General features: G+C 42.8%; 3 protein-coding genes across 6 annotated transcripts in view; 1 reads left to right on the top strand and 2 right to left on the bottom strand.

Moving 5' to 3' along the window:
• The window catches only part of LOC306825013 (transcription factor SOX-6-like), a 116819-nt gene extending 101512 nt beyond the window's left edge, over positions 1 to 15307 (bottom strand). For 2 of the 3 annotated variants that reach the window (XM_079345488.1, XM_079345486.1), the window contains exon 1: positions 14797 to 15307. The gene's annotated coding sequence lies outside the window, so the exon portion shown is untranslated. Of the gene's footprint in view, positions 1 to 13437; positions 13493 to 14796 lie in introns of those variants that run through there. The other variant, XM_079345487.1, reaches the window with a different exon arrangement.
• Positions 15308 to 16588: 1281 nt separating this feature from the next.
• On the top strand, positions 16589 to 20173 carry cUnh11orf58 (chromosome Un C11orf58 homolog). The gene is made up of 5 exons (XM_079345501.1): positions 16589 to 16764; positions 17085 to 17168; positions 18006 to 18066; positions 18294 to 18403; positions 19613 to 20173. Exons 1-5 carry the CDS (start codon positions 16711 to 16713, stop codon positions 19814 to 19816), a joined length of 513 nt encoding a protein of 170 aa, XP_079201627.1. The 5' UTR covers positions 16589 to 16710; the 3' UTR covers positions 19817 to 20173.
• A 652-nt stretch (positions 20174 to 20825) lies between these two features.
• LOC306825012 (pleckstrin homology domain-containing family A member 7-like) overlaps positions 20826 to 26741 on the bottom strand; it is a 109137-nt gene continuing 103221 nt past the window's right edge. For both annotated transcript variants that reach the window (XM_079345485.1, XM_079345484.1), the window contains 4 exons: positions 24338 to 24508; positions 23524 to 23657; positions 22865 to 22998; positions 20826 to 21318 (listed from right to left, as the gene is read on the bottom strand). In XM_079345485.1, coding sequence (XP_079201611.1) covers positions 21296 to 21318; positions 22865 to 22998; positions 23524 to 23657; positions 24338 to 24508 — 462 coding nt within the window. In that variant the 3' untranslated portion in view covers positions 20826 to 21295. The remainder of the gene's footprint in view (positions 21319 to 22864; positions 22999 to 23523; positions 23658 to 24337; positions 24509 to 26741) is intronic.

Raw genomic sequence — 26741 nt, forward strand, 5'->3', positions numbered from 1 at the left:
AACTGAAGCAAAGGGAGGGAGAAGTTTGGAAGGGGCAAGCGCCAGCACATACATCTAAACCTCACCCCTCGACTCGCCTCTACCCTGAGGAGATTACATTATTGCTCTCGCCATTGTCTCGCCCCTTCAAGACAAAGCCTGTTCCACTGTGCAAACAGCGCGCCTTGGAAAGATTGTAAAAACAAGAGGTGAATGTCAAAGGCAGACGTGAATAGGATCTCTCCCTTCTTTTGTCGAGCTGGTAAGGTATGCACAAACACATCGCTGCGTGACAGAGAAGAAAGAAGGGCCTTGTGAGGGAAGGAGCCGGAAAAAAAAGTTGAAGCGTCTTCACATGAAAAGGCCAATACCGTGAGAAGTCTCCTGCCTGACTCCTGGCTCTATAGAAAACCCCCTCCCCTCAACAAGTATTTGGATGAAAGACCCCCAAAACACACAGAAGGCATTAAGCGAAAGACGAAACAAAAGGCCTGGAATGATGACCTACTGCGAAGAGGAAAAAGCTAACTTTTTTTTTCTTATTTTTTTTTTTTATTTAACTTAATAGAATGTGCAAAATAACAAATTCATTAAGCAAATTCAATTTTATTCATTTGCTGTAAAGTGATATCAGATGTATGAAGAGCAGCCAACCACTGCTGAGCTCCCGATGTCCCAGCCTGGAGTCAACCCTGTCACGACCCAAACAAGGCTTTAACTGTCAGGGGCAATAATGAGGGCGACCTCGGCTCCTTCTAATTTACAAGGCCAGCGCCAGCCTGTAATTAATTGCTGCGTGCATAAATGTAAATGAGTCCACTGGGGAAGCAGTGGGAGAGGGGAAAAAAAAAAAAAAAAACGTCTGTCAGGCCAATATTCCAGCAGGGAGCAATCTGCGAGAGAGGGGGAATGATTTAGAGGACAGCGCACAAATCTGTAGCTTGGTAAAGCACCGAGACGTAGCAGAATGTGAGGGGAGGCGTGTGGAGGTGGAGCGGGGCGCTCACTGGGTAAAACACAGTAGAGGCAGTAAATATTACATCTTCTATTCTAACCTTCTCCTCCCCCCACATACGTCTACAGTTTGCATTCATAAAAGACATCAGACTTAGGGTTAGGGTTTATCTCCTCTAAAGCCTGACTCCTCCAAACACTGCTCTTACTTGTTGGACATGGTTTTTTTTTTTGGTGAATTAATATTTCATTCCTATGATGCAACATTTATTAAGGAGAAAAACTCAATTTCCCCTTTACTTATTTTTTTCCACAGTTTTTGTTGCCAGGTTGGAGGCTGAAACGAACTTCAGCTCGGACCTGAAGAGTGATTACATCGCTAACAGGCATCGATCCGATATCCACTGAGCTGCCTCTTACAGTTCTTGGTATTTTATGATGCCAATCACATTTTGTGTCCCTGCTCAATTCGGAGCAGCTTATAAGAACAGATCATTATTTCTAAGATGTGAGATATCATAATGGAGGACGTGCTATATTTAAAGCAATATAGATTGACACATGTGCAGGTCAATGGGCTTCAGCTTGGAGAGCACTTTTCTCGTCTTCTGACTGCTCAAAGTGTTTACACACCTCCACACTCACACAGTGATGGCTGCTGTGTAAAGTGACCATTCATACACATTCATACTCCCACTGACGAAGCAGTGGGAGCAACTCAAGGACATATGGGACATGTGGCTGCAGGAGCTGCTTCAGCATGAAATAGACACCAAAAGACTGCTTGGGAGTAGAAATTGGATGAGCCCATTGGAAGAAAAAAAAGTTGTATTTTTTGAAAGGTTAAATGCAAACTATGCTCACACCAGGTGAAAAAAAAAAATCACATGATTGGTTGTTATATTCACAGACATAGCCGGATTAATTGACGCCCAATTCAATCAAACATCTGGAAGTTCAGAGAGACTAAATGTGCAATAGTTGGGAGTTTGTAGTTTGACTTTACGACGACACTGGTGTGATGTAAGGTTGATTTGGGTTTAAATGAGATGTGTGCTTGAGTTCAGTCAAATTGGTGGGTTGTTTCGTCGACACCAGGAGTCCCTCCATCATCACTGCTATCATCTTGTTCCTTATCCTCCAGCAGCAAAAAGTCCCAGACTTCCACTTTGACAAAAGAGCACATCAAATCAAAGCGCGGCGGGCAGAGGGAATATGTAATCATTTATGGCAGCTACAATAGCAGCACTCATTCATAAATCTCCTGCACAAAAGGCCCCTGCTTCACTCTCTTTGTGTGCACCAGGAACAAGCAGGCACACAATCCATTGTCCATTGAAACCTGCACAAATGTGAGGAAAACACACGTGAAGTCCACAATGTATGGGTCAAAGTATAGTGACACTTTAAGACAAACACACACACACACACACACACACACACACACACGGCGGGCCCCGCAGCAGCCACAATAGCGTCTTTATGACATAAGCTTCTTTTCACTACAGTGCTTTACAAAGGCAAATGAGATTTTTCCTATAGAAGGCCTCCAGCAAAAACAATTGACATCACAGGCCAGCCTACGTATGTTTCCCATATTAAACAGGGAGACACAGTGTAAGCTGCTCGAGCAGGAGACTGAACAGCTTGCTGAGGCAGCGATTTTCTCTCCTGTAGAAGCAGGAGCCTCCTTCAGCGAACCGTCGACTGCAGGGACCGTGGCGAACGACCGTTATATGTGGTTACACACCGGCTGCGAGCCAAGACAAGTGAGCTACCTCCAGCGATGACGTCGCAGGGTTCGACCGGATTATCGTCTCATCTCAGGCTGACATGTAAAGACGTTTGCTCCCAAAATATCACGTCAAAAGAAGATGATTAAAGAATCACACAAGAGCTCACGTGTCTAACAAAGATCCCCGACAACCACTCGTTAGCAACCGCCGCTTTAAGTTCACGTAAAAACTTTAAAATTCACTTCGCTAACGGAGTTTAACTCGTCTAACAAAACGTCAACATCTCTTCAGCTTGTGTTAACCACGGACCTTATTTCAGGCGCTGACTGTTGTATGTAGACTTTTAGAGCAATGCTAACTCACTTCCGGGTTTTAAGACTCATTACTGCGCCAGTCTGCTGCATGTCGACCAGTTTCCTTTTCTTTTCAGATGGTGGATTTAAGAGTGGACGAGTTTCGATTGGAGCTCAAATGAAACAGACTTTGGAACAAATAAGGAGCATCTGAGCCGACGTAACTCTTCACTCATGTTCACTCAGCCTGTCCCTGAAAGCTTCCTGATTTGCTCAGGAGGTCAGACAGGAGGTTTGCCTTTTTATCAATGCTGCGTGTTATTGGGGCGTATTCAACGGTCATGCAGCAGTTGCTTGTTGTAAATCTTTCTGAATATTCGCCGCTGCCTTCGTGCAACAGCTCACAACAAGTGCACGTGGAAGTTATCCCAGGGGAGTCCGAGTGAAACACGTGGCTGTTTGCGTTCACCGCGGGCGGTCAATCTCGGGAGTGAAGCGCATGTGTGAAAGCGCCTCATCAGTTTGCAAATACATACAATTTGTAAGTCACCGAGTTTCTCGCTCTCTCCTTTAGTTCTCTTCGTTCTGAATGTGACGGTTTTCTGTGCAGAGCCAGGCGGGTTAACGGGTCATCAAAATGAGATCAGCCCTGCCAAACTGGCCGTTTATCACCGGCTTTTGTCGGAGTTATGACAGTTTGCTCTCTTTGCACTTTAGTAGCTGCTTAATGAGGATTTAAACTCTGACAGCATTTATACGATGCTTCTCTTTAAGAGGCAAATATTAAGAGAGTATCTTGCATTTCTTGTGTGTGAAATCCTCGGGCACAAATGTCAGCAGGCCACCATGCTGCCAGCTTTCCCACCATCTGAAGTGTGTTAGATTACGTGGCAGAAACCTGAGGCCTGAGCACCGTCAGCTCGATACCCGAGCCCGCCAACGCCGCTGCTCTGCACACCCCGAACGCCACGATCCTACACTTGTGCTAATCCAACAGTGTGCAGAGAACACAGCACACCATTTATACAAATAGACATGAGGCAGGAGCATGTCGGGAGCATGTCGTGCGTGAATATGTTCCCATGCGCCGTACAGCCTTGGGAACTTCCTGACACAAGGAGTGAACCTGTGTGTTTCATGAAGACGGGGCTGCCTTCAGAGCTGTCCGTCAAGCCGAACATTTCTATTCTGAGCCACGCAGAAGATACCCAGCTCGCCTCTCTCTCTCTCTCTCTGTTTTCTCCATCTCTCTACTGCAAGCCAAAACATTCACCACCATCTCATCATGACAACTGCTCGATTAAAGGCTTCTTTACGGCCTGGAAACCATGGCAACGCCCTGCGTAGACAAGCTGGCCCGAGACCAATCAGATTTCGGCTTTGGTGGGTGGGACCTCTGTATCTTGGCCCTCGTTGCTTCACCACAGGGACATTTCGGAGGCCTCGCACCCGGCACCGCACTGCCACGCCCCATTACTCCAAACCACTACGAGCAGTAAAGTGAAGGTTAGCCAGCCCGCTTCGAGAGGAGGGCGACACTTGGACAGATGGGAGGAGCAGAATCAAACTCTGGAAGCAGAGTAAACAGAGCTATCACAGCAGGATTGTTTGAACGTCTCAAGTCGATCCGTTGCTCTTTGTTTGTCGACGCTAAATTAATTCTGGTGAGAAGAGGGGCCTCGTCGACGGTGATCACACGTTAGATGCATGAATATTTAAAAACGTGGGCACGCACCGGTCTTCCACAAAGAGACTCTACTAGAGTAACTTTGAGCATTTCTTTCAAAAGGTCAGAACATGAAGGATATCAAGAGCTGCTTCGTTTTTTATTTGTAAAATATTACAACATGTAGTATTAAACATGATTGTAGCTTAAGAGCTGGTTTACATCTGCAGTCCCTCGGCAGGTCACACGTAAAATTAGTCGTGTAAATTCCCCCAGTTATGCAAGTGAGCAGTAATGAGCTGCTGATGTGCACTGTTAAATAGGATACGACGTGATGATCCCCTCAGGGGGAGATCTGTCCTGAGACACGTCGAGCGTGCAATTTTAGGCTGTAAGAAGAAAATCCTTTTCACAGATTTTTGTGAGGGATTCTCGATTTTATTTTCAAACATGACATGTGTCACCTGTACAGAAAGAAGTCATTGTCAAAGCTACTGATCCACTTCAGAAACATCCAATTACCATCCGACCTTGTTTACATAATGCACCGATTACTGAGTCACGTATAATAGAGCACATGGAGCTAAGAAAACAAGTGACTGTACATCCTGCTCGTTTCTTCTGCCTCCTAAATCTTGTTGTGTTCTTTACAGCGCTGTTCGAATCCAACACATCAGATGTCGAAGCATGCACGCTCGGTGAACGCGTGCTCCTGGCTCCTGCTGGTCTGAACAGCGTCTGCAGCTTTTTAAAGAGCACAGGAAGATGTGTCCTCAGCACAAAACATATTTCATTCTTCTTTTTTTCCAGGTTTTGAAATACTTTTTTTTTTTTTTTTGCTGAAGGTCTCTAATGAAAGCTGCAGTGTTGTACCAGAATGACACCGGAGAAAACTTTTGCCTACTTGTCTGAGGAGAAAAGGCACGAAACGTTCACAAGCACCTGAGAGTGTTTCGTGCAACATTAACAACAGACTCTCATCAATAGGTAGAGCAAATAATATTTCTTTGTTTGTTTTAACCCACAGGGAGTGCCTGAGGGGTGGGGCTTATGTGTCATGACAATTCAGAGAGAGTCAGCCTTGGCTGTCAGCCCCACAAAAGACAAGTCAGTGTATCTTTAAACACTTTCATTCGATTGTCAAAACTTTCAGCCGCTCTTATTGTCTCACATATCAAACCCCACCCATCTGGTTCTTAAGCAGGATAAACCAAACCTGCAGATGTTTGCTCGTGACACCCACTTTCCCCATATTGGCTCCATGTTAAGCACACTGCAGGCCAAGTTATTTTAGGACATGTATTCTGAACAGTTCTGTAACTGAGAGGAGAACCCCCGTTCACGACGCACGCGTCTCCGTGAACTTTTCTGCAAAGAGCGAGGATGCAACCCACCGAAGCTGACTCGTTAAAGGCTGCTTGATCGGAAAAAAAAAAATGCAAGGAACGAGAAGTCCAATGGAAAAGACAGAAGCTTTGAAAACTCCTGGACATGCTTTCATTTGATTCCTCTTTTCTGTAAAATCAGCAGCAGAAGCAGCAGATGCTTTGGCGATTACACTGCTGCTGCGATCCAAGGTCGTGACTGACAGATAAAGAGCCACTTGAGTGCCAGCGTCAGTCACCTGGTCACCCCATAGTCTTGTTGGAAATACCTCAAGTCTGCACTCTGATTGGCTGAAACCAAGAACAACTACAACACTTTAATCTTTTAATGTGATGTCCTTTGAATGAACAAAGAATCGCCTGTAATTGGCAGATGTGTTTGAAGATTAAGCGGGGAATGACGTGCAACAGAGCATCTGAATGATGCCTTTCTTAGCAGGATCATAGTGAAACAATAAGTGACAATGATAGCATATCCACGAGCCAGCAGACGTGAATAACAACATTTGAAGGTAATGAGTTCTGCATGAGCTGTTGGAGTATTCAGATCCAAACCAGCTAATTAATCTGTGTTCTGCCTTTAAAAAAAAACAATGAATAAAGCTTAAACAGCGAGGAGTTATTAGCTGATTATACAGACAGACTGAAATGCACACCGCTCTGTGACTCTCTGAAGCATTAAAATTGATCGTTTCTAAAATGTCTGAAGTCTCTGGTGTCAAAAGGAGTGATGAAACGCTCACTCTCCAAACTGCCTTTTTTTTCCCCCTTTAATGAATTCACTGTGAATGATTCACTTGACTGTGGAAGGAGGAGATTTCGGGCCGGAGCCCACGAGGACTGTCACTTTCTCAATCAAACGTCTTTGGAGGAATTTCAACAATGACGAGTATACAACATGACCTGCTGACGAGAACCTCCGCTCACAGCGTTCAAAAACTTCCTGCTACAATTTCAAGTCAGCTCGGAGAGTTGGGAGTGTGCGGCACAGCCCGTCTCTCCACTGAAGCCGTGGTGAAAGAAAAACAACGTCACAGTGGACACACAGTGCCCTCACTGTTATAAACACACGTACCAGAAAAACCCAATATATGGATGAGCTCAGCTGTATCAACGTGGAGCTTTAAATGCTTTTACTTAATCTGACCTTTTCATGTCTGAGAGGCATGATGCCAGTGAATAGATGTTTCACTTTTAGATGACAAATGGATCAAACGTTGGGCTCTTTTTCGCTGCTTCTGGCCTCAGCTTCACAAAGTTTACCTCTCATTAATTATTGCTCAATTTTCTCACTTTATTTTTCCCTCCCTTTTTGTCACAGCGTTAACTGGACGTTTGGAACAAACCAGGGTGGTCATATCAGCAGAGCTGGATTTATTTGCAAATGAGACATTTAGTGTTGAAAGCGGGTCGTGGAACCACACGGTGTGCAAGGGTCACAACAAACCACCTGAAACGTACTCCTGCTTTAAAGGAGAATCCAGCCTGTGGTAGTGTGTTTGGAGAAATCAGTTTGGCAGGATTTCTTTGACACACTGTCAGACTACTTAAGTCCCTACATCTTCAAGAGTAGTTTTTCCTCTTGGAGAGAAGACAGAGTGTGTGTGTTGTTTAAAGCTGCAGAGTAACAATGTCGTCAACATTTCTCGTAATTTGATACTACTTTTTTTTAAAATCTCCATTATTTTAATGATGCATCATATTGAAAAGTACTGAAGCTTTTTTTTTTTTTTTTAACTACACAGACAGTTTTAACCAATCGCTGCAGAGACCAAAGACAAAGAGACTGCTGTCAAAATGAAACAAATAAATACACTGGCATCAACATATTTATGGACTTTAGTGTGCAGACGTTTGCTCCATTTTTTGTGAGTTAAAAACAAGAAGTATTTTTGTTGCTGTGATATCAAATCATATATCATATTATATAAGAGGTACGACAGGTTGAGTTTATCTATTGGCAAGATGCCAGGTTTTTAGACCGTTCACGGTGCAGAAGACATTTTTCAAAGGCTCTTGTGTAAATCTTTGTCCCTCTGCAGGTACATAATAGCCATTGTTAATGTTGCACACGACAGTGACACACACACGCCCGGCGTGGCCAAAGGAAAACGAGTCCGAGGTGAGGATGAACTTAAGCTCCTCTGAGCTGAGCGGGACAAAAGGTGGTTACTAAACACTGGAGGTGTGAAATGAGGAGACAGAGGGAAGGAGTGAGGCACTGCAGGTACGCTCTCTACTTTCTTATTGGCTGGTGGGGAGCAGGTGCTGGAGATGCAGCCACAGAGAGAAAATGTTCGCCCGAGCACTGAGAGAGAGAGAGAGAGAGAGAGAGAGAGAGAGAGAGAGAGAGAGAGAGAGAGAGAGAGAGAGCAGAGTGCGGCTGCTCGTTATTCTCGCCTCTGAATAAAAAGAGAGCGCTGATTCCAAGGTTATGTGCTGGTGGAGAACAGAAGAGAGATCCACAGAGATGTACGCCCACCCAGCAGGACACACACACACACACACACACACACACACACACACACACACACACACACACACACACACACACACACACACACACACACACACACACACACACACACACACACACACACACACACACACACACACACACACACACACACACACACACACACACACACACACACACACACGAGAATGAACATACAGTATATGCAGCTGCCTTAACAGACACAATGCACAGACACACCGCAAGAAAAAATTTATCTACAGCTGTGCAAAAGTGTACACACATACACACACACACACAGTTACACACACACAGTTACACACACACACACACACCACTTATTTGCTCTCCTTTAACACATTACTACATGTACACACCTTCAACACACTTGGACATGCAAACAGACCTTAAAGAGGGTTTCACATGCAAAGACACACACACACACACACACACACACACACACACACACACACACACACACACACACACACACACACATAAAACACCCACCTTTAAACACAAGCCAACGTACACATGGGCACACGATTACAACGCACTTACACCTTAAAGCACACACACACACACACACACACACACACACACACATCCAACTCACACATATTAGTAAAACACACTTATGCACTCACATTCCTTGAACACAATGAAACATGCACAACACACACTTCAAATGCAAGACATGCACATATTTACACACACACATTTAACACACTAAGACGCACACACATTTAACACATAAATACACTCACTCACTGTATTAAATGGCAATTTGTACACGAGCACACTTGGCCACACAGGAAAATTTAATGGACCTGTTCACGTCAACAATCAAGAAATAAAATACATACACACGCACACACAATACACACACACCTTAGATTGCATTGTGGTTAAGAAGCCTATGGGCATCTGCCAGCGTGCTTCAAGTGCTCATTCTCGTGGGGCCACAGCCTTTCTTTTTCAGCAGCAACACTGCAATTTGGGTGTGCCGTCAGGCCAGAGATAAGTATAGGCTGACTAATATGCACTTAGGACCCAGGGAGAAATACTTACAGCTAAATGTTTAATTTGTGTTTGTACAACACATGTCCAATTTGGGGGCTGGTGTCTTTTTCAAAGAGCCCGACAGCAAATAATTAGGACTGTACGGATCTTAAAATGGTGGAGCGACGGTTTTCCGATGAAGGTGAACGACATCGTGACAAAGCAACATGTGGAAGCACTTCAAAGTGTAACACCGGGGCTGGTGACAGCGTAACAGTGAGAAACATGATGAGGCCATCCTCAAACTGGAACAAATCTGCTTCTTATGCACAACAAGGTGTCGTGGATGTCTGATTAAAAAAAAATCAAAGCAACTGTTGATATCTCCCTTCTTCTTCCAGTCATCAAATATCTCCATCTCAGATGTCTGCACCCCCCCCCCCCCATCTCCGCTAATCAAGACCCGCTCTGTGCCACACGAAAAAAAAAGGGCCTCACCAAGTCCAGGAAGTAAAGACGTTACAGTGTACTGACTCAAGCTCACGATTTTCACAGATCAACATTAAACAGAAAAGAAAGGAGAGGAGATACTTTTCAGAGTGGAGCTCTAATGGAAGATAAAAGTAGAGATGTTGTAGTAATAAGAACAGGGGCCAGGGACAGACTTACTGTAGGTCATTTATATGATGCCACTCATTCATTTTAAAGTTAAAAAAACACAAACAAAGAAAACATTTTGTCACTATTTAAATAGATGTGACTACAGGGTTTCCACACACACACATATCCCCCCCCCCCCCCCCCCTTATAAGTCATCATAAGTCAAAACCAGTATGGAGCTGCTCCTTCATGTTTATCACTACATAAGTGCTACACAGAACATTTTAGTTGGATTGAGTTATTTATAATTTATTTTAAAGTATCAAACAGAATGTGAATATGATCCTCAGTTCGAACCAAAAAAAGTGTATTTCATATGTACCGTTAGCTTTAAATATTGTTTTAAGTCCTTTGCACATAGCGTATTATTCCAGTCTGGCACTTTTTAATTATAATAATACATTTGATGTATTTAGATGTTTTTTATGGGCACCTTTCATGACACTCGAGGTCACCTACACACATAAAAACAGTAAGAGTGAGGAGGGCGTGGTCAGACAGAATGAGCTCATTGAAAAAGGTGAGTTTTCAGATTTGAAGTTAGTGAGTGAGTTTACATGGACTTGAGTATCCCGGTGTCATTGTTTAGTTTTGATTTCCTGTCTTGTTTTAGTTCTCATTTTGTCCTTTGTGTGTTTCCCTGTATCCTTCCTCGTGTCCTTCTATGTCGTCTGTAAGTTTGTTTCCTGTGTTACTTGTGTTTTAAGGTTCCTAATTTGGTGTTTGGTGTTTAGTCTTTCCTGTTTTATTTTGTAATATCTTGGTTTTAAGTATCGCAGGGTATGTAAACATCACAAACATGTATGGCTGAAGGATCAGGACCCCGTGGATGAAAGGCGGGAAGGAGATGGGACGGTGTGTATATATGTGTGCAGGAGATCGGAAAGGTGCGAGTTTATGGAGAGCCTTGATTAATACTTCAAAATCAGTGCGGTGTTTGACGAGGAGCCAGCACGTCATTCATCTCCTAACCCTTCCATTCTGCGGAGTGGATCGTCTTCAGCCAGCTCAAGTAGCTTGGGTGCCTTTACATAAAAGTAAACTAATACATTCTGGTCAACTTTCCTTCCGCCTTCTGGATAAACGGACATATCTTGATCTACCTTTTTCACGACATCGCCATCAAACCTGTACGTCCAAAGGTGCCCACAGTTTTCCCTCCTGCTGCTGACCGAGGACAGGCGGTAGGACTCGGATGTTTCGTCGTCTACAGGAACTTTTATATAACGAGATGGGATCACTGCTTTTCCACACTCATCATTGGGGGGCGGAGGCAGGTAAAGGGTTACAATATCCGGGCTAGTCTTTCTATCATCACCAGGGAGCCGCATTGGGTACACGCTGTGGGCATTTCGCTTTCCTCGATAGCATATGTAAGAAGAGAGGAAGTCGAGTCATGCTTACCCACTGGTGGTAAAAAGTAAATCTGGCCTATGCCTATGTACAAGCAGGGTTCAGTAAACAGCTGGTAAGGGTTTTTCCGAGCTGGAGTTAGACGTGGGAACTCGTCCTCGCTATCATCTGATGTTGCTACGAGGGATTCAGATGCTCAGTGTGTCAACTGAACCTGTGGGGCAAACCGAAGGAGCATCATGGCCAGCAGGGCCGGCAGGTTCAGGGGTGCTCAGGTCATCATTGCCTGCTTGTTCCTCTTCTGGGACAATGTATTTGTCAACGGGCGTCCTCACAGGTTTAGTAACCGAACTGCCCAAAAGGAAACTGAATCTAAAGAAAGGCGCTGTGCTGTGATAAGTCTGTCTAACCTGGCAATTAAAAGTCTGAAGGTATTTGATGTGCAAACAAATATGTGGATGTGACGGATAGTCTGTCATTGTTGAGTTAGGGAGTAAGAGATTCGGAAGTGACGTCACACTTCACTTCGCCTATCAAGTCGTTCCTGTGTGAGAGCGATGAAAACAGAGAATGCAATGGCATTTATCACATCAGAAAATCTGAAAGTTAAATTATCTGAGGCCCTAATTTAACAGTACTTTTTATTTTTAGCACAAAAAAGAAATCCGTTGAATTTGATTTTTTTTTAAAAACTTCCGAGAAATGTTTCGTACTTATTTTGTGCCAGTATTTAAATTAACCGAAATAAACAAAATAAACAGTTTTTGCACAGCTTCTAATAGTGACTTGAGAAATGTTAATGGAGTGCATAGTAACGGAGCTGCTGCTGCTGCTGTGTTCAGGCCTGTTGTCAGCGCGCAGGAGGAGAAGAGAAAAGAGAGAGAGAGAGAGAAAGTCTCCCCCAGACAGCGCGCAGAGTGCGAGCATGCAGTCCGGGACAATGTGCTGAACCGGCAGCCTATATATAAGTCTGCCATTTGGACAGTCTAATGCCACTTTACCTTATGAGGGAAGTTCAACCCGCAGCACCTGCTCAAAACAAAATGCCACTGGAGATCAACTCCAGCGACCCCCCCCCCCCCCCCTCCGGCTCGGATTGTTTTTCAGACAGACACTCTCACTTACAAGAGAGGAGAAGAGGGGGGGGGGGGGGGGGGGGGAGAAGGGACGTCTATAAATTGTTATGCACGGGTACAAACAATTAAACAACTTGTTGGAGATTGTGATTTACCGTGCAGGCCGGTGTGGGCACGTCCAAACTGTCTCACCCGGTAATTAAACGTCTGAATAGAAGAGGTATTTTAAATGCAAACAAAATATGGAGATGCGTAAAGCAATTAAAGCAGCTGCTGGGCTTTTCTTGTTTAACTCCATGCAGAACAGGTGATTAAGATATTCAAGCTTTAAGCTGTTTTAATGGGAGGACAGAAATCAGAGGCAAATACCCAGACTTTGCATTTCCTCTTTAGCGGTTTTCAGACTCATTTTTTGACCATGCTTGTGTGATCATCTGTGCGTTTCTTTAAAAGCTCCTTATCTGCAGGCAAGCAGCGGCTTATCAGGAGACTTGTCTGTCTCTATATACGGGGAACACCCAGAAAAAAAAGACTATCAGTCTGCTCCAGGCCGGAGTCTTGTGCCTTGTCCTCCTGTACCCTCTTCAGCTTGAACCCGAGGCCAACTCTCACACAGGAGACTGGACACAGCTGATCGTCCGAGCTGCACACCCTTCACCCCGGAAAACAAGCTGCCCCTGCTGCATGGCACAAGTTCACACACACCCACAATGCGCTACATCTTTTACCCTATTAAGCACATACACCACGCAGGGAATGTACTGCATTTTATCTCAAATGAACAAGGTGCAAATGTAACAGGAAACATTTTTTGAATCACTCTGAAATCATGCTGGGAAATTTAAAACAAAACTCACTAATTTCTCTCTCAGTGCCGGGACACTGTCCTGTCTTCCCCCTGGTATTGTCTCCCAATGGATCCGCGTAAAAGTGCTCCGAGTCTATTTTAATTTATGACTCGTGCATTCTTGCAGGGTCAGTCACCGTGACCTCCAGAAGGGAAAGTTACCTCTGACCCTAAATACGTTCTCTTTTCCCCTTTACCCCTCTACAGTCTATTTCTCTTTTATTTGTTGGGAAACACGGGACACCGAAGAAACTGTGCGTCTGCATGAGGAGGCGTAGAGCAGCCGGGGACGCGCACGGGGACCTGCAGGACTGTCCTGCAAGACGTCCACGACTTTGGACAGAAGGCTACCGCTGTGTGGCTGAAGAGGAAACTACTGTCAATATTATTCCACAGACTCCTGTGGCTCTGATATGGGTGACATCAAGAGTCATTACACATTCATAAAAAGCCTAAAAATCAAACTTCAGATGCTCTTTAAAAGTTGATCACTGACTTTACGTGGTGTTACGCACTGCTTCGCCTGTTCTTCAGAGACTTTCTTAATCACTTTTATTTAGTGCTTTAGAGACTCAAATTAGGCTAGATTTTTTTTAACATTTGAGTGCAGATTATACCTGAGTTTTGGGCGAAATTGAGTGCCTTCATTAACACGTTTAAAGTGAGATTACTTTTATCCGTTGGATTTGAGGGACAAAAATCTGATGATTATTTAGAATCCTGTCACGACCACTAACAAGAGCCACCGTAGACAAGCGTGATAAAAAAAACAACAATCGGCCTAATTGCACTTCTTTAAATGTATTTCAATTAAACGTCACACAGTTTGAGAGCAAGACCCCAAGTTTATTTGTAGCTCATTATAATGTCAATATTTTTAAACGCCTATTTCTATTTTTAAACTAATATTTCCAAAAAAAATCATGCATATATACCGTAAACCTGATGCGAAATATCACGAAAAGAATTAACTAAATTGAATTTTAATTGTTTTATCGTTCTGGTCGTGTCTTTTTTTGGAGAAACTGGGTGGATTGAAGTCTGTTCAAACGTTTTAAAATTACTTCAGAGAAAACTGAAGCAACGCTTTTTCTGCAATACCTTGACACCAGATTTCATGAAAATAAAGGAGCCTGTTTCTGTGGGAGACTTTTTTGCGGGTCATGCAGGGTCGACGGAGATAATCACGGTCCTCCTGCAAGTTTAAAGATCCTTCTGCAGCCAGAATCTGCTGCTGTCATCGCTTGTTTTCTTGTCACACTGAGATAACCGGAGAGCGTACCGACTTTCACAACAAGCAGCCCACCGAGCACGCGCCGGGCTGAGGGTCCCGGTGCGATCCACGCTGACGCAACAGGACTTCTCTTACCTGGATTCACTTCTTCGTCATTCGCTGCGTGATCCTGGCAAAACTTGAAAAGTGTTAGGGCCGATGATGAAGAGTTTTCAGCGCCGAGACCAAAAGAAGCGGAGTCAGATCACAGAGCCTTCAAATCCCGTGCGTAAAGTAACCATCGCTGGAGCGTGGCGGGGACTCCTGGTAACTCCTCTGTTTGCGCTCCGCCGAGGCTCACAAAGTCAAGTCAAACTCTGCGGCGTCGTTGTCAGGGGTGATACTGAGCACGAGGGGCTGTCATTCGGAGGGTCTCTAATTTTAACAAAGTAATTAAAGTTATTTCCCGTCCGGCACTATGTAGAGGTTAAATGAGAGTGCGGGACAGAGCCGGGTAAGGAGGCAGAGGCAGGATAACCCCTCCTCTCTCTCTCTCTCTCTCTCTCTCTCTCTCTCTCTCTCTCTCTCTCTCTCTCTCTCTCTCTCTTTCTCTCTCTCTCTCTCTCTCTCTCTCTCTCTCTCTCTCTCTCTCGCTCTCTCGCTCTCTCTCTCTGGCTTTCGGTCCCTCTCTCTGTATCTATCTATCTGTGTGTCTTTGTAACTCAAAACATTTTTTTGTTCTTTAAAACATAAAACGTTACTTTGTTCTTCAACTAAACTCTGCCAAGGCTTTATGGGCCTTTATGCTTCCATATCAGACTTATGCGCGCGCACGTTATGTTAGAGGGTGCGCATAAACACCACCTGCCTTTAAAAAAATAATTGCTTATGTTTTACATTTTGATTGTCAAATATCCACACAAATAGAGTAAACACAGAGAGTGTCTTGTTTTCATGGTGAGAAAATTCGTGATGATTGGGAAATCAAATTTTAAAAAAGATTATTTGTACTGTTATATTTTCTGCTGTTTTAATTTCGATAACTGTCATCAGCAGCTATCTTAAGGTGAAAACACGTGTTTATAGGCTACTTCTTTAAATAAATGATTCGGGATCAAGTCCGAGATTTTAATTCAAATCCATCTAATTTCTTCACATACTGTCCTCTGTTGTTCTCTGAAGAGTTACTGGAATTAAAAAAAATATTAGGGCCTGATAATTGTAGTTTGATTTGCCTGTTTTTGATTCTGCCAGAAATATCAGCTTCTTTATAAAATAAAAATAATAAATTAAAAAAGAGGAGTAGCCAATTAAGTCAGTTTAATCACTTACTTAAACGTGTAAGTTTATTAAAGATACCTCAAGCCCAAAACTGGTTTCGCTTTATGTGTCGATGATGAGTTTGAGCGTCCTGTCAGATGAGAGAGCGCCTCCGGGCTCCTTCTCTATTACGCCTGCTCTTACGCCACCTTTTGGCCGTTTTGATGCACGGCATCCAATACATGTGCGCTTCACGCTATATGATGATCCCAAGCAGTGGTGTAAGGATAAGGATAAACTTTACTGATCCCCCAATGGGAGAAATGTGGTTATTAAAGCAGCCCCAAAAAACAGCAAGTTTACATTAATTAAATAAAGGGAGAAATAATACAATAATTAAATAACTGTAATGTCTCACTTGTAGAAAGACAGATCAGATCACATAAAAAAACACAGTGTGCAGCATTAATGATATTGATGATTACATCAGAGTCATGTGGTAGAGCAGGTATATGGAGTATACACAAACTTAATATTGTGGAAAACAGTTTTTATATAATTGATTATACTATTTGTATATAACAAAAAACACTTCTTTTTTTGTCTCCTGAATTTAAAATAAAATACTGGACAGGTAGAGGGTTCGTTTAAACGTTCCCGGTGCAGGTTTTCATTCAACACCAACGAAGAAGAAGACGAAGAAGCGGAACCGGAAGTTGTGAGACAAGAACATTGTTGACAAACTCAGCTAGCCTAAGTAGCAAGGTGGCATGTAGTTTTATTGACATTTAACTGAAGCTCCCATTCATTATGAGTTATTCAGAAGACAGACACGGAACAAAACGACCAGCGTCTCCAAGCGAAGTGAGTAAAACTGAACAAAAATATGGACGTAATCCGTAGATAAGCGATCGGGTTGTTTTTGTAGATAGTTAGCATTTCATTTGTCTGTTAGCTCATGTGAGGTTTGTGAAGGCTCCCGCAGAATTTTATTAAATGTGACAAACTCTAAATCTCGTCATCTCGTTATTTGAACCAACACTTCTTGGTAGTTAAACTCAGGGTTGGTGTTCTCTGTAATACAATAAATGATCACCAGTCTGAGTGTCGTGTTTAGTTTTAGGGGTAATGTAAAGCTCAGGTTAAGTTCTTCATGAATGATAACATTTTTTTGTCCTCGGTAGGATGGGTCGACTCCATGGGCATCAGCCGATCTGGGCAGCAGTGAAAGGAAGCAGAAGTTTTTACGCCTGATGGGGGCCAGCAAGGTTTGTTATCCAAACACATTTACTTGAAGTTCTCTTAAAGGGGAAATATCAGTGACGAGCACGTTGAGGATGCTATTTGTCAAGATGGATGCTCGCTGTCGTGTACATGATGATCCAATCATGACGCCTCTCAGAGTTTGTTTTTCTGCAGTGACAAAAATAGTATTAGTGCTTCGAAGCTTTATTTCTTATGAGATGATCTCGTTGACTGCCTAAGTGAATGAAGTGTAATGAACAGACAACAGGGCGCTGTGTGGACACGAGAGAGACGCCATCCCTGTTGAAAGTTTTTGGTCTATTAGATCTACCTATGAAAGTACTATTTCAGGTGTAATTGTAACATGCTGTGGCTGTTGGCCAAAGAATAAACACATAAAAACTTTGTTGTTGTCATGGCAATTTTCCAAATTTGATTCTGCTTTCCAATGATTGCCATTAATAGGCAGGCAGGGATGAAGTTTTACGCAGATGCAATCATGATCGTCCAGTCGTAATTCTTGTTGACTTGATGGTTCATTGTAGTGATTTGATGAATAAAATATTAGAAGAAAACATACCATCTCCAGTGGTTTTCCTGAGTGCTGGTCTGGCATGAGTGCTGGTCTGGTGAGAACTGTTTGTGCTCCCCCTACCTGTTCCCTCCTCTTCCTGTCACCTGTGCTCATATACAAACACACCCCCTGAGCCTTCAGTGTCCCTAGTGGAAAATAATATACAAGAAATATCCAAACTGAATAACATGCCAACAAGAAACACAAAATGGCTCCTACAGTTGTCACTCTGACCTTCAGAGAAGTTGTCATATTGTTGTAAGATCAGAATGCATCTGTTTTCCAGAAAGAACACACCGGACGCCTCGTCATCGGAGATCATAAGTCCACATCCCACCACCGAAGTGGTGAGCTTCTTCTTTTTGTTTTTTAAAAAACACTGTATCCATTAATGATCAGACTGTGACTGTCCAAACTTCTGTCCCTGTGTCGCTCACCAATGCTGCGTCTCATTCTTAAGCCCAATGCGATTAACCTGGCTTCCCCACCACACATCCACCACACAGACCTATCCATGCATGGATAAGCCTGTCATGGGTGGGTGTGCCTGCTGTTACTGTTGTCTCCTCTGCAGGGCAAGAAGACAGGAAGATGAACGAGCAGCTGGAGATGCAGTACCAACAGGGCATGGATGGGAAGCTGTCGGGCCGGAACCGGAGACACTGTGGCCTTGGTTTCAGTGAGGTAAGGGGGTAATGAGCGCCTGAAGAGGGTCAGGGAGACAGTTTACATACTTTTCAAAGAAGACCTAGATTTTGCTAGTTGTAAAAAAAAACCACAAAAAAAACTTGTTAGCTGTTGCTGTATTTAATTGGTAGTTGTCACTTTTAGGACTCAACAAATAACATGAAGCAATAAAAGTTTATCTTAGTTTGTTATATCAAAGATGCTTAAATTATGTTTTTTAATTAAAGAAAAAAATCCAAGACAACCTGTCAGATTATTTCTGTTGATGAAAACATTGAAGCTGAGTGGAGGAGTGCATTAGGGATTAAATGACCGAAGGGTGGCTGCTCTACAGCGGAGAAAGGTTCACGTTGTCCACAGGATGATCTTGTCTCTCAAGTTCTGTGGATGCGATACAATCCTGCCCTCTTCTGGCGGTCTCTGCAGCACCGGCTAAGGAACGAGACGTCGCTGCCTTTACATCTTCAAGATTCAAAGAATTCTCACTGTGTGGAAATCTGCTATCTCAACCCCACAGTCTTTTTATTTCCTCTACCCAACCCAAACAGCACACACACACACAACACAAAGACATTTAGCCCGAGGTTTACAAGCAGGTTCCAAAGATTGCACAGTACTGTCATCCTCACTGCTCCTTACATGGTTTAAACACTTGTTCATTACATATTTGAGCTAACATAAATGATATTCCTCTTGTTTCCTCAGTCTGTGGGCCTGATATGATCGCATGTTTTCCTTGAGCCGCAAAAAAAGTTTGAACAATTTGGATATTAAAATGCAAACCTTTCATTTCCTGTTTTGAAACATTTGACTCCCACATCGTCTCCCGAATGACTCGGTTTGATGAAGTCTATTCATTGAGCTGCTCCTCTCTCTCCTATTGGTCCATTCTACTGATACAGTAAATGTACAGCCAGTAAGTTCAAGAAGAAGGTGCAGCAAACTAAACCAAACCTGAGTGCAGGGTGGAAACAGGCAGTCTGATCGACACACCACTGTGCAGCTCACATGCACTGCCTTTCTTCTTCATTCATGTAAAACTAAAAAGATGTTTGTGCAACATCAATAAACAAAACGCACAGCCTCAGGAGACTTCTTCATGTTCTTGACTCAGACAGAACGGTTGTTTTTGAGTAAGAGACGGTCAAATAGTTCAGTTTCTTTTTGCCTGTTTCTTAAAGCATCCTTTTGTTCTCCTTCCCACAGCCTGAGCCGGAGCCAGCTTCAGTTCCCTCCCCACCAGTGGACAGTCAGACAAAAGCAACAGAAACGGAGAAGTCCACTGCTAACAAAGAACCCGAAGACTCCCGGGACAAAGGCTGCGATTCTGATCCGGAAGAACGGAGCTCAGACGAGGAGAAGTCCACCTCAGATAGCAGCGATGGAGAACAGAAACCGAACACAAAATGACCCTTTGTCGAGTCTTTGTTCGAGTGCAAGGAAGAGTTATTGTTTTGTAATCTCAAATCTGTACATTTTGACATTTGTTTTGACTGTGAGCGACCACTCATCCTTCAGCGTCACCCTCGGTGTGCACGTCGTCACGATATCACGTCGTCTGCAGGGTCGGCTCGTCTTTGAGTTTTTAGATGTGCTATCATGTTTAGTTTGTAAACTGGCCAGGTTTGACTTTGCCCCAACATTTCTAGTGTCAGTTCTTCAGCCACGAGTCGTGTGGGATGGGACATGAGTGCTTGCCATTCAGCATGATTGGTATACACATTGTACATTTTGCGATTTCCTGTTTCAAATAAAAACGAAAGGAAATGTCTGTTGTAATTTCTTGCCTTCATAAAAATCTCAAATTAGAGTTCCCCAAAGACAAAAATAAAGTTGCAACATGTGTCGCAGGAAATGGAAGTAAAGTCGACACAGTTCAGCTCTTTGACCTGGGATGACACAAAAAGACTGCTTGGGTTAGAAATAAATTCAAAGCTCCATGTATTTGATCCATCGCTGCACCGAAGAGCTCATTGCATTAAATAATCAGTCAAATTGTTGAGTTTATTTCCATTGCTACATTATAAACTGGGGATATTCCATTTGTAGAAAACCAGATTATTGTCATTTTACCAGCCATACTGCCTGCTATTAATCGGACAGCTGAAGAGAGATGTAGAGAGAAAGTGAATGGTGCAACCAACAGCCTTTTTATTATTGTTCATATTTGTTATTTGATTCAGCTAGAGTAGAGTCGTCGTCTCTCAACAGGAAGGTCGAAGGTCACGTAACACAGCAGCCTCTGCCATCAGTGTGAACGTGTAGGTGTGACCAAACAGCCTTCATCACTTCCTCCGCCTGTTCCTACAAATCACCAAACTGTTGAATTCTAAATACTAAATAAATGACTGCGTTTATATTCTGTGATATGAGCGTATTTATTTTTATCCCAATATTGAAATGAAACAGAAACAAATACTGAACATTTCATCAAATATTTATTTGTTATGATGACATTACCGTTTTCATGTGTTTCTTTATAAACCTCATTAAAGTGTTATTTGTGTTGATTGGCAGGACGTGGAAGAGTTAAGAAATACAGAGTAGAAGCCGAACAAACGTGTCAATAAATAATACAGATTCATGTCAAAAGCTTCCTTCTACAGTGTGAGCACTTTGGTTTTTTCGTCTTTCATCGTACACTCGTACAAATACAGACCAAACAACGAAGCCCATCCTTTCAGTGTAAAAAACAAAGAATTCAGTTGTGTTATAAATTACAGTGACTTAGTTTTTGTGGCGTAAGTGCAGAAGCAAGAAAAACTCGATTCTTATTCCAAACTCTGAATCACAACTCTGACAAAATGTGTCTAAAACGAGTTATTTGTTACGGGGAGATCCTTCTCCGTCACCACCGTCCTCGTCTGCTGTGCTGCTCGTTCCTGCAGCTCAATGCTCTGCAGCTGCTCTGGCTGAAGGAAACAGAGTGAAGACATCAGCACTGTCAGGAAATCAAAGGGGCTCACACTTCCTGAACTTCTGGAAGGTTCTCATGCAAATTAATCACATTTATTTTATTTTATTTTAATATATGAATCATAAGTTAAACCTAATTCTGGTACTGACTAGCAAGGGTGATGACGTTTAATCACACATTACTACATTTTATATCAACATAACAAACTTCAATTGTTTGCAGAAATAAAACCCGAAGTGTGGAGGCCTCATGTACACCAGTGGAAGATCATAATGGTCTAATCTATGAATATGACCGTCATGAGTCCTGAAAGAGAACACTGTTATATTAAAGAGAGAAAGCACACACACACCAAACGCTACCTTTCACATAGAAGACCAGCACACCTTCACAAAGCATCACGAGCGACACTCACTGTACCGAAACAACGGCTGAAAGAAACCAAAGATCTTTGGAACAGGAAATCCCCCCAAAAAACAGAGAAGCCAAGACTGAGCACAGATTGGATTCAAGGACTTTCTACAGACATGGAGGAGAATCGAAACTAAACTACCAACTGTTCAGTCAAATATAGAAAGATTTTCTTTTATCCAAGAAGGTTTTATAAGAAGCTTCGGCCCCCGTGTCCACCTTTTTCTTTTCTGAGCGCCAGCGTCTTGTTTGTCAGGTTAAAAGGAGGAGAGAGCGTTCGCAGCAGCTTGTTTTGTGTGGCTCAAGTTGAACAGTTTTTTTCAACTTTTCAGAAAGTCGCTCTTGACGTCACCGGCGCTCTTTTCCACGTGCGTGATAGTCCCTGTAATTTGCTGCCTTAGAATCATGTCTTGTAACCGCGTCCTCTTTGCTCCGTGTCTGAAAAATAAAGGAACGCTCTCAACTATCAAATAGTTGTCAACAGACTGTTGTCATAGAGACGTGAGGGACGCGAGACACAAACGCTTCACGCTAAAAAAAACACCAAGTGGACACGGGACCTTAGACTTGAATTCTTTCTGTCTTCCATCCTCAGATTTTTATCTTGAAAATGAAAGGAACTAAATGTTCTCAGGTTCATTCAGGACACATTTTAAGGGTTCAGAAAGTTCATTTTGTCACCACTCTGTGCACACTCCTGGCCAAAGCAGTTATAACAGAGACACACACACACACACACCACCGCGAACACAATGACGCACTCATCCAACGAGATGGACGTTGTACCTGGATCAGAATATCTCCGAATGTCTCCAGTCCCTCAGTCTGCACACCGGGGACAGATACAACATCCGAGTTTGTTTCTGGAGTCACTGTGTGTGTTTGTGTTGTTGTGTGTGTGTGTGTTTGTGTGTTTGTGTTTGTGAGGTCTGATGCAAGTACAGTTTAAACACTTTAAGTTTAAGAGAACAGAAGGACAACGTTTAGGTTGCTTGTCTCTGATTGGCTGTTTGAAGGATTTACTTGCTTTAACTATGACGTTCGGGTTACTTGAAATGAGTGTTGAAGGAGTGATATTAAAGCATGTACAACAGCTGTGTAACATTAACAATGGTGTGAAGTGCACTGACCTGCAACCAGTTTGCTTTTGCGTGACGCCTCAGAGGCCAGAACCTGAGACACGTTCCTGATCCTCTCCTGCTGCTGCAGAGCCGAGTCCAGCTCGCTGAAGTCCAGCGGTGCAGACGGCTGAATGTTCTGAACACTGTGCACACAAACACTCAGGGGATTCATGACAACGTATTTGACAAAGAACTTCCCCGGGTTGTCCTATTAGTCAACAGTCAGGGACGATTTAATCGAAGCTAGAGGAGGTACAGTTACTGATCAGGAAGCTTTGAAATCCCTTCAGTGCTAACTTTGACTGTATTTAGTTATTTTAGGAGCCATAGACCTGAAACCTGGGCTGCCCCCCCTGAAAGATTACAGCCTGCACACCAATATGCTAGAGGCCCCCCAACATGATGACTGTGAAACAAAGAGGAAAAAGACTGTTGAATAAATGTTACTTAGGGAAATTCTATCAGGTGGCAGACATCTTCCAACCATATAAAGGAAAGATATATAAAGGTCAGAGAGGACGGACTTTTCTCTTTAGGGAATGCATGACTGTCTAAAAAATATGGTGAAGTGTATTCTGCATTAAATGTGACCTTTAATAGCCTAACCCTAACGTCAATGCTTCCTTATGCATGTTTATTATTGGGCCAACGATCGGAGGTCGCTCTACCTGGATTTGGTCAGCAGGTTCTTGATGCGCTCGGCCCGGCGGGAGCGTACTTCCTGCTCCTCCGGACTCAGAGGCTCGTCTGAGTCAGACTCGATGTAGCGCTCTGGGATGAAAACTTTCTCAGGTTTGGACAGCTGCATGTTGGACAGACAGGTGGTCAATCTTATTATCCATTAGTTTAATAAATGATACACAAAAACTAACGTGTGGTTGTTTTTTTTAAAGTTATAGTCAGGTATAAGGTAGGACCTATTCGGTTTATATAGAGTGCCTTTTTTAATACATTTAATAAAAAAGGGTTGGTAATTTTCAAAAAGGTAACATGAGTTTGAAAGTAGCATTCCCTCTGTGCTCCCACTGAAGCCACGCCCCTCCCCTCTGAAGCCACGCCCCTCCCTTACGTTCACGAGCGTCTTCGCTCCAGAAGCAGACCACAGCTCATTGCTTGCAATCATCAATAAAAAACACTAAATTTGATCATAATACATTATCAATGTATTATTTTATTTTTTTTAAACTAGACTACTACTGATTGGTTCATCAGATACCTCGAGGCAGACATTGGTTGAAGTTTTTACAGGCTTACAAACTGATACAGAGAACGGATTTTCCTTTTTCAGAGCACCTGAGTTATTAATTTCTGTCAGGACCTAAAGACAATTTCAAACAAAATCTTAAAAAGTGGATCTGGATAAAATGACCAACCCTTTAATGCCACATTTATTTACAGCAGCTGTAAACGTGTCCGTGATGCCTCTTGTGTTTATATTTGTATATTATATATTTTAAAGCTCAGGGTCACGTGCGTGTCTACCTCTCGGCTGATGTCCAGGTTATATTCGAACGGCTCCACGTCCACCTCCCGTATGTGCGCCTTCACCGTCACCCACTCCTCTGATTGGATCTTTTCTTTCTCTTTCACTTGATTCCACCCTTCATCGCTCTGACCCTCTGCGACGGGTCGTTCCTCCTGCCAATCAAACACCTGGAGAGGGCGGGAGGCAGGATTACACGGCTGGCTGGGTGACTTCGAGCCTTACAACACTACACATTAAAACACATTATAAAGGGATTCTTTAAAAATGATTATAAATTTGAGTCAGAGCAGTTCATATTGACACAGATTAAATACATTTCTATACCTCTCCTCCATGTTTTACTTAGTGGCATACAGATATAGGTTAGGTGTATTTTAGAGCAGCGATCATCAGCTAATCAGTTAATGAACTCAGAGTAACATACTGACATTAAAAATTCAAATCTTTTTGAAATTTGAACATGCGTTTGTTGTCCTCATCTTCCTTCGTGGTAAATTTAAATCTTTGGTTTCTTCACTTTATATCAGTGATAGAACCGACACATGCAGAGCTTCTACTTCTTCTGGACAAACATGTGAGCAGGAGATACATTCAGAAACATGATCTGCAGATAAATGGATGACATGAAAGAGATTTTTTTTTAAAGGTCAGTGAAGGTTAATTAAAAGTCCAGAGGTGGGAGGGGCAAATGAGCTCAGGTATGATCTCTTTGAGGGTAAAATTAGGAAATCATGAAAGTCAAAATTAATAGTTATATGAAATGAAGTAAGTCCCTACTGCCGTGGTAGATTCAAGGTTTTGGATTGACATCTACAGAGTGAAAAGCTAAACTGAGAGAAGCTGTAGGGTCAAGTATCTGCAGTGATTCGTGTCTCAGCTAGAGGGAGACAAATACCAGTTTAAAAAAAAAAATCTTTACAAAGACTCAGATAATGTCCGACCTACACAGAAATACCAAAGAGAATTCCCGAGGAGCAAGAAGAGTCTGTGTTTCTGGAAGCTGTAATTACACACTCGGGTTGATATCCAGACTAAATCAAACAGTATCGATTCCTGTTTGGATACCGAGTCCGACGTACCAAAGACGACAAGATTTTCTTGTTTTGAATAATAAAAAAAAAAAAAAAAAAAAAAACTTAACTTACATGCTGCCTAAATTGCACAAACACAAAAATGCTGCCAACGTATTTATGCAACTAAGACAATTCTCTCTCTCTCTTTCTCTCTTTCTCAGCAGCTTTAGATTAACGAGGGAGATTGAATAGTTTGAAAACATGTCAGAATGAAAAGTATTGAAATATCAAACATTTTGACAATCTGATTAAACACAGACATCACACTCTGCTCCCCCGTATACCAGAACATTCTCACCTATCCAAACAGCCCGACTCTTACTCTCCAAAACAGAGAACTCCCATGCTTCTGTAACAAAAGTAGAAAGTCCTCGGCCCCCTAGTTTGTGTATTCAACGACCAAAACATTGAGTCTAACTTCTGCACAATGTCTAAGTCTGTGTGAGAGACATAGACGTCCCTTTTTGAATCGTTATTAGAAGCCGAAAGGACTGAAGAAGTGTCCGTATTAGTCGACTTGTGGATTTGACCTCAGCTGCTCTCTCTCTCTCTCTTTTGTTTGGTTTAATTCAGTTCATTTATGAAGAGGCCCGTACATATTAATAAACCACATGAGACATGGGGGAAAAATGTCAGAATTAGCCAAAACGCTAGTTTTCACCTGTCGTCTGGCCTCAATGTTAAGGAGGCTTTTTAAAATACAAAACTGGTGAAAAATGGAACTGAAGATCGACATTTAATACTGTTGATATTTTGATGATAATGATTCTCATGAACATTAAAGTAGAAGTGATTGTATCGTTTTGAGAACATGTGGTATCAGATGTATGAAAGTCTGTACACAAAGCACATCCTGCCCCCCTTTAAAAACTTTAATAATCTGACTCCTACTCTGGGACAAGTCCTTATGTCCTGTGGTGAGTGTGCGCGTGTACTTGTTGTGAGTAATCGTTCAAGAAGCATCGAAGCGACGCATGCATCCACTCCCCTCCACCTCCTGATTTGTTGGTGTGTTCACATGCTCTGAGGAAACATCCCATGCCTTGTTGTGCTCAGGAGAATCAGCCGGACACAGAGGGAAAGAGAGAAAAGAAACCATGCAGGCAAAAAAAACACAGATTCAAACCCAAACTCCCCCCACCACCTTCATCACCATCACCATCATCATCCCACCAGATTAGGAAGAACACAGCAGAGAGAAGGTTCAGAAGCAAGAAACTCTTTATTGTTGAGTGCAAATCTCTACATGATAGAAAAGAAAAGGGGAAAGAGTTGCTTCTCTAATGACACAGAATTAGGTTGTGATTAGCAGTTTCACTTCTCTAAG

Source organism: Symphodus melops, assembly GCF_947650265.1.
Source record: "Symphodus melops genome assembly, chromosome: 6".
Taxonomy (NCBI): domain Eukaryota; kingdom Metazoa; phylum Chordata; class Actinopteri; order Labriformes; family Labridae; genus Symphodus; species Symphodus melops.